Below are 7,551 nucleotides of genomic sequence, written 5' to 3' on the forward strand. Positions count from 1 at the left end.
TGCATCGGCAGGCGGACTCCCAACCACTGCGCCACCAGGGAAGCCCTATGCTACTTTCTTACTGACTTCCTTGCAAAAATACGATTTAAATAAAATAACCAAAGAACTTCTTTCACTGCTTAATAGAATAACAGTTTCAGAAGCCAGATGATATGTAACCCCAATTCTTGCATCTTCTTGATATAAAAATTCTTTTATATGCAATATCTCGTTAAGGTATAAATAATGTATTTCTACATTTCAGAGAGTATTGATAGCACTAGAATCAAAGCCATAATTTCATTTATTTTGCCTTTTGCCTCTCAGCAGGTTTCTGGCATGGCTGACGGGAACAAGCAGTCACTCAGAAGTGACTGACTTCATTCTTGTAGGCTTCAGGGTCCACCCAGAGCTCCACATTCTACTCTTCCTGCTATTTCTGCTTGTCTGTGCCATGATCCTTCTAGGGAATGTCGGCATGATCGTCATTATTATGACTGATCCCCGGCTGAACACAACAATGTATTTCTTCTTGGGCAACCTCTCCTTCATTGATCTCTTCTGTTCATCTGTTATTGTACCCAAGGTGATGATCAACTTCTGGTATGAGAGCAAGTCCATCTCCTTTGCAGCCTGTGTGACCCAGCTCTTTCTCTTTGCCCTCTTCATGGTGACTGAGGGATTTCTCCTGGCAGCCATGGCTTATGACCGCTTCATTGCCACCTGCAGCGCACTCCTCTACTCTGTCCAGATGTCAACACGTCTGTGTGCTCAGTTGGTGGCTGGTTCCTATTTTTGTGGCTGCATCAGCTCAGTTCTTCAGACCAGCATGACATTTACTTTATCCTTTTGTGCTTCTTGGGCCATTGACCACTTTTACTGTGATACTCGCCCACTTCAGAGACTACCACTTTTACTGTGATACTCGCCCACTTCAGAGACTATCTTGTTCTGACCTCTTCATCCATAAAATGGTTTCTTTCTCCTTATCTGGCATCATTATCTTGCATACCATCATAGTTACTATTGTTTCTTATTTGTATATTGTGTCCACAGTTCTAAAGATACCCTCTTTAGAGGGTATCTAAAGAGGGTATCTTTAGAGAGGGACGTAAGAAAGCCTTCTCCACCTGCAGCTCTCACCTGGGAGTCGTGAGTATACTGTATGTTGCTGTATTTTTTATGTATCTCACTCCTGACAGATATCCTGAGCTGAGTAAAGTGGCCTCATTATGTTACACCCTAGTCACTCCCATGTTGAATCCTTTGATTTACTCTTTGAGAAACAAAGATGTCAAAGAGGCTCTGAGGAAGATCCTGGGGGAAAGGATATTTTTATTTAATTCTATTTGAACAGTAATATAACTGAAAGACATGGGCATTATAACAACTTACGGAAACAGTGACTCAAAAAAAATGTACCGTTGAGCTTAGAAAATTTAATCATAGAGAGCTTATTTATTTGAATTCCATGAAATTACAGCCAAAGAATACATTTGGTCTATATTTTGTCTGGCTGTTGATTTTGGAATGGAGTGACTTTCTCTGTACTTCATCTTCATTTTGGGTAAGGATAATGATTGCCATGTAATTTGCTTTTAGGAAAATATATTCCACCTTTGCTGCTGACTCTTTGAGGTTATTGATTGGGATGTATTGTTTATCTTGGGTCAGTTACGTGTGTTATGTGGATATGTAGGTAATTGGTAGAGGTAACACAATGTGATGTAATAAGCCAGACAGAACAAAATATCAGAGTTCCTGAAGCCATCTTCTTGAAAGCTTAGTGAGAGAATCAGATACTCTGCAGTGCAGAGTCTGAAGGGTGACATGTAAGTAACTCTTAATTGTCCAGAGGCTAAATGAGTGATACATTTATTTCATGGTTTCTCTGACTTGAATCATTATTATTTCTCCCCCTCATTGGAATATCTACTAAACTGACAAAGTATTTTTGAAAATTCTCCCTTTCATAGTTTCCCATGAAAACTATAATAAACAAGAGTAAAGATAATTCATATTTTATTATATATGCGTTAGTGAGAATTCATTCGTCAAATTAATATTTAATGATTTTTTTTTTTTTTCGGTACATGGGCCTCTCACTGTTGTGGCTTCTCCCGTTGCGGAGCACAGGCTCCAGATGTGCAGGTCCAGCGGTCATGGCTCACAGGCCCAGCCGCTCTGCGGGATGTGGGATCTTCCTGGACCGGGGCACGAACCCGTGTCCCCTGCATCGGCAGGCGGACTCTCAACCACTGCGCCACCAGGGAAGCACATATTTACTGAATTTTGATGTCCTCTTTGCCCTATAAAAATTCCTAGGTAGAAATAATTTCTGTACTTGAGCTCATAATAATTGGGAAAATAGCTGAATAGAGAGCTAGCATTCATATGGTAAACCCAATGAATAAAGGCATGTATAGAAAATACAAAGAGAGTGCAGCCGCTAAAGATGACTGATCTAAATCATCAGGGTAAACTTTGTAAGTACATTTTAAAACATAAGTGGAATTGAGCAAGGTGAAATAGAAAAGTTTCTGTGCAAAGGAAATTAAATAACTACATGTTAAACTTCCTGAAGTTTAATACCTGATTTTTAATACACAAGAGAAGGAGTGAGAGATAAGGAAATTCGTGGAAATTGTGCAGACCTATATAACAAGAAAAGGAAGATGTCCTTTATTGTGTTGGAAGTGGGGAACCAGTGGCGATTTTTTTTTTAAAGGATATATTGTGTTCAATTTGGAATTCAATGAAAATCACATTGGTAATTTGTGGTAGATAAATATTCATGGAAGAAGTAGATAATCATGGAAAGTGTGTGACTGTCCAAGTAAGAGGTTACAGTGGCTTTAATGATGGCAGTCTTACACGAGACAGTGAGGAGAGGGACTAGCTTTAAAACTACAGGTAATCTAAGCTGAATATTGATTGATGGTTGATAAAGTGAGAAATGGGTGGAAGTCAATGATGACTTCTAATGTATGAGAATCTCTCATTGGGGAAATGCTGCCTCACAAAATGAGGAGGAAAATATGAATAATAATAGTTAATCATTAAGAGTTAAGAGTTAAGAAAATAAGAGTTAAGAAAATAAGCTCAGAATTTGAGCTTTCAAATTCTGGTTTTGCCTATGTGCTTGACAGTCAACTGTCTTGACTTTCCAGTGACTCTGGTTTCTCAGTTTAGTGTAAGATTACTAATGTCCAGTGGGCAAAGGCCCTATACCTGGGATTTAGGTGAGCTGGAACTAAAAACAATTACAAACCACTTTCACTGAAGGTTTGTTCCATTATAGGAGTGCTGCATGAAAGATTCTGTATTTTACACCCAAAGGAGTGCTAGTATAATATGCCTACATAACTTAAAGACCACACTGTCTATAATTCTATTACTTTTTTAAACTCACCTTGTGACATGGCATTACATTTATAATTATAGCTGATTGTAGTGTCATAACTAATGAGATTTTCTTAATTTAAATGATAGTGTTCATGGTTTTGAATCCTCACTCAGCTGCTGCTACACCAACAACAATTATGTTAAAAAGTTTTAGGGGCTTCCCTGGTGGCGCAGTGGTTGAGAGTCCGCCTGCCGATGCAGGGGACGTGGGTTCGTGCCCCGGTCCCAGAAGATCCCACATGCCACGGAGCGGCTGGGCCCGTGAGCCATGGCCGCTGAGCCTGAGCATCCGGAGCCTGTGCTCCGCAACGGGAGAGGCCACAGCGGTGAGAGGCCCGCGTACCGCAAAAAAAAAAAAAAAAAAAAAAAAGTTTTAGCCTACTTTTAACGTTCAGATTTTTATATAAGAAATATCTATAATAAATTAATTAATAATGACTATTATTTATTATTCTAAATAATAAATATGTATAATTATTATAAATAAGTAAATTGTAAATTTTCCATTTCCTGTGTAGCTTATCGTTTTTTAGGTGAAAATTGAAGTTTCATTCAAAAAAAGATATTTCTGAGTCATTGCTCTAAAACTCAAATCCTTGGATCTAAAAAACGATCTGCTCATTATTTTTTCCAAAACACTTTATTGAGGAATAATTGGTGTGAAATAAACAGGATGCATTCAAAGTGCACAATTCTGTGAGTTTTGGCTTCAATGAAAACACCACCACATCAAGATACAGAACATTTCCTTCATTTCTCAAAGATTTATTATGCCTCTTTCCAGTCCATGCTCACCTCCAAAGCCATTTCCAGATAACCAATGATCTGAATGATATATTTTGGAATCATACATTATGTGCTCTTTTCTCTCAGACTTCTTTCACTGAGTAAAATGATTCCGAGATTTATTTATTTTGTCACGTATAAGTAACTCATTCTTTTTATTGCTGAGTAGTATTCCATTTTTCCATTGTACACATATACCAAATTTTGTTTATGCACTCTTAAATAAATGGGCCATTGATGTGTGTTCAGTTTTTAGATATTGTAAATAAAGCTGGTATGAATGTTCATATGTATTTGCCTAGACTTGTTTTCCTTTATCTTTGGTAATGTTGAAGATTGAAATGCTTAGTTCTTATAATAAATATACGTTTGACTTTTGAAGAGACTACCAGGGAAACATCTGGAAATAAATGATAAACCAAGAAATACTAATGCAATAAAATTTACTAAATCTCAGGAAGAATAGCGAGAATCTATGACATTTGAGCCAGGACCCACTCCCTCCCTGCCTTCTCTCACCCCAGCATAGGACAAAGTGTACTCAGGCAAGTGTAGGCAAGAACATAGAGATCCCTCTACCCCTAGATCCCAAACAAAGGCTACCATATCCCCTTGAGAGTGACAGCTGCAAACGTTTCTTATCCCCTCCAGCTCCATATTGAAGAAACTCTATTCAAGGCAAGAGTAGCTAAAACGTCTGGTGATCTCTACCCAGCCCCCATTCATAGGGTAAAAGTTCTACCCTGGGCTTCCCTGGTGGCGCAGTGGTTGAGAGTCCGCCTGCCAATGCAGGGGACACGGGTTCGTGCCCCTGTCCGGGAGGATCCCACATGCCCCGGGGTGGCTGGGCCCGTGAGCCATGGCTGCTGAGCCTGCACATCCGGAGCCTGTGTTCCGTAATGGGAGAGAAATCATATCAGAGTCTATAAGATATGGCTTTCTTATAGCAATCCTACACCCAATAAAAGCTGCATTTTTAATACGAGATAAAGTATTTCACAAAAGTGCAAGGTTTTCATGCCTGCTGGCATAGCTACTGCAGCAGCTTCACAAATTTCTTTTTCTTTTTTTATAATAGTCCTTACACTGGATTCATTCATCTTAAAATGGCAGGCAGTCATATCTACAGACCTCAATCTTCAGTACATACCAAGCAATTCAACTTTTTCTTGTAACGTCATGACTATTCTCTGCTTCTTAGGAGCACTTCTGGCATCACTAGTGGCATTTTGCAGGAGTCCCATGGTGTTATTTAAGTTATTCAAGGTATTGCACTAAACATGATGAAAAATACATGAGAACTGGGAAAGTTCACTTTTTATTGTGGTACCCAGTTTACTGGAGAGACTAACTGCTCACACGGAGATGATTAGTGTCACATGGTGTTTTTAAGTGGATACTCACAGCATTTGAGCTCAACACAACAACAGGAGGTGGCTACAAAATTATTACAGTATGTACTACAATCAGTTTCCTGTAGTTATGATTTAATACTGCATCTTTATGTTTTTTATATTTCTCTCAACTGAGAGTGGTGCCAAGTATGGTCTGTAAGTGTGTGCATCAGTTTTGATAAATTTTAACTTTTTATAATAGATTTGTGTATATTTTATGGTAGTAAATGATAAAATAGAGTAGTATCTACATACATTTTATGTATTCATGACATACCTAACTTTTTCGTAATTTTTTCAATATTTCTAGGCTACATAGTTCATCTGCAAGTTTTTTGTCGCAAATATCAAACAAATTTCTAATACATTTATTGAACAAAAAAATCCGTGTATAAGTGGACCTGGACAGTTTAAACCCGTGCTGTTCAAGGTTCAACTCTATAGTCATATACTACAGTATTGGGGTTAGGGCTTCAAAATATGAGTTTTGAAAAACATAATTCAGCCCATAATGCTTTCCTTTTCTTGTCTATTGCATTAGCTAAGACTTACAGCTGGATGTTGAAAAGGTTTTGTAGTGGGGACTTCCTTGCCTTGTTCCTAATCTTAGCAAGAAAGCTTCTGGTTTCTCACAGTTAAATATGATCTTAGCTCTAGGTTTTTGGTAGATGTTACTTTTCAAGTTAAGGAAATTCCCTTCTATTTGTAGTTAGCTAAGAGCTCCTTTACTTTTCATGTGTTTGTACCATCACCACACACATCATTCAAGTTAAAAAAGATGAGGGCTTCCCTGGTGGCGCAGTGGTTGAGAGTCCGCCTGCCGATGCAGGGGACACGGGTTCGTGCCCCGGGCCGGGAAGATCCCACATGCCGCGGAGCGGCTGGGCCCGTGAGCCATGGCCGCTGAGCCTGCACGTCCGGAGCCTGTGCTCCGCAACGGGAGAGGCCAGAACAGTGAGAGGCCCGCGTACCGCAAAAAACAAAAACAAAAACAAAACAAAACAAAAAAGATGAGACACACTTCCTTTGGTACATTCTCCTCATTCTAATCAGTTATTATGTTCTGTGTATTTCACCTGTCATTTTAAAATAAGCCTTTTAAAATTTACATTGGCACACTTCAAGCCCCATCAATAACATAAAGTGAATAACAGCAGTTTCCCTGACTCCAATCTTATGTCCTTTAAATATATTTTCCATATAACCCTAAGAAGAATTTCCCTGGTCACCAACACCCACTCTCAGGCACCCCACCTTGCAATCTCTATGTTTATTGTTCACATACAATAAACAATAAAATAGAATCTCCGGATTTTAATTGTCTGTCCAAGGATCTGATTCCCACATTAAATTGTAAATTCCCTAAAGAATAAGGTTATTTATATCTGAGCCTACCACAAGATCAGAACATATTACACAGAGAGTAAATAAAATTCATCGAATAAATGAAGATACAGAGACATAGTAAATTTTGGGTCACAGTCTATTTTGATGAATGCCTGACTTCTATACTTTTATTAAATATTCCTTAAATAATTAATATAGGAAAAATTATGAAGATCCATTTGAGGGAATGATTGCTCAAAAATGTTTGTATATCTCTGTCCCCCACTTTGGTTCTTTATATTAGGATCCAGCAACAAGCAGGGCCTCAGACACACTCAATATACAATTTCCCAAGTTAATGCCTATAATGAAGATTATTTATTGTTTGTTTCTTCTTATTACTTCTTCTTGTTAGAACATGTATAAAATAGTGAAAATTCAACAATGATTGTAAAAAAATGAGTCAAAAGAAACCTTAGTTAAATAAGAGTTGGAAGCTCAGAGAGAGGGGAGCTCTCACGCCCAACAACAAAACCAGAGCCCAGCAGGAAGGACAGAGACTCCTCTTCCTTCCTGTCAAGGACCCAGCCAATGAAAAGCCAGGGACCCTTTGTTCACTATAGCACCTAATCTTTCTGTTTCCTTCTTTAAGAGTTCTCTT

At 38.5% G+C, this 7,551-nt stretch overlaps 1 protein-coding gene across 1 annotated transcript in view; it reads left to right on the forward strand.

Moving 5' to 3' along the window:
• LOC103081182 (olfactory receptor 9K2-like) overlaps positions 1-1,332 on the forward strand; it is a 9,745-nt gene extending 8,413 nt beyond the window's left edge. The window contains 3 exon segments of the mRNA XM_082931422.1: positions 310-848; positions 886-1,052; positions 1,054-1,332. Coding sequence (XP_082787548.1) covers positions 310-848; positions 886-1,052; positions 1,054-1,332 — 985 coding nt within the window.
• Positions 1,333-7,551: the final 6,219 nt, after the last annotated feature.

Source organism: Lipotes vexillifer, unplaced genomic scaffold (genome assembly GCF_000442215.2).
Source record: "Lipotes vexillifer unplaced genomic scaffold, Lipotes_vexillifer_v1.1 scaffold387, whole genome shotgun sequence".
In the NCBI taxonomy this organism is placed as follows: Eukaryota; Metazoa; Chordata; class Mammalia; order Artiodactyla; family Lipotidae; genus Lipotes; species Lipotes vexillifer.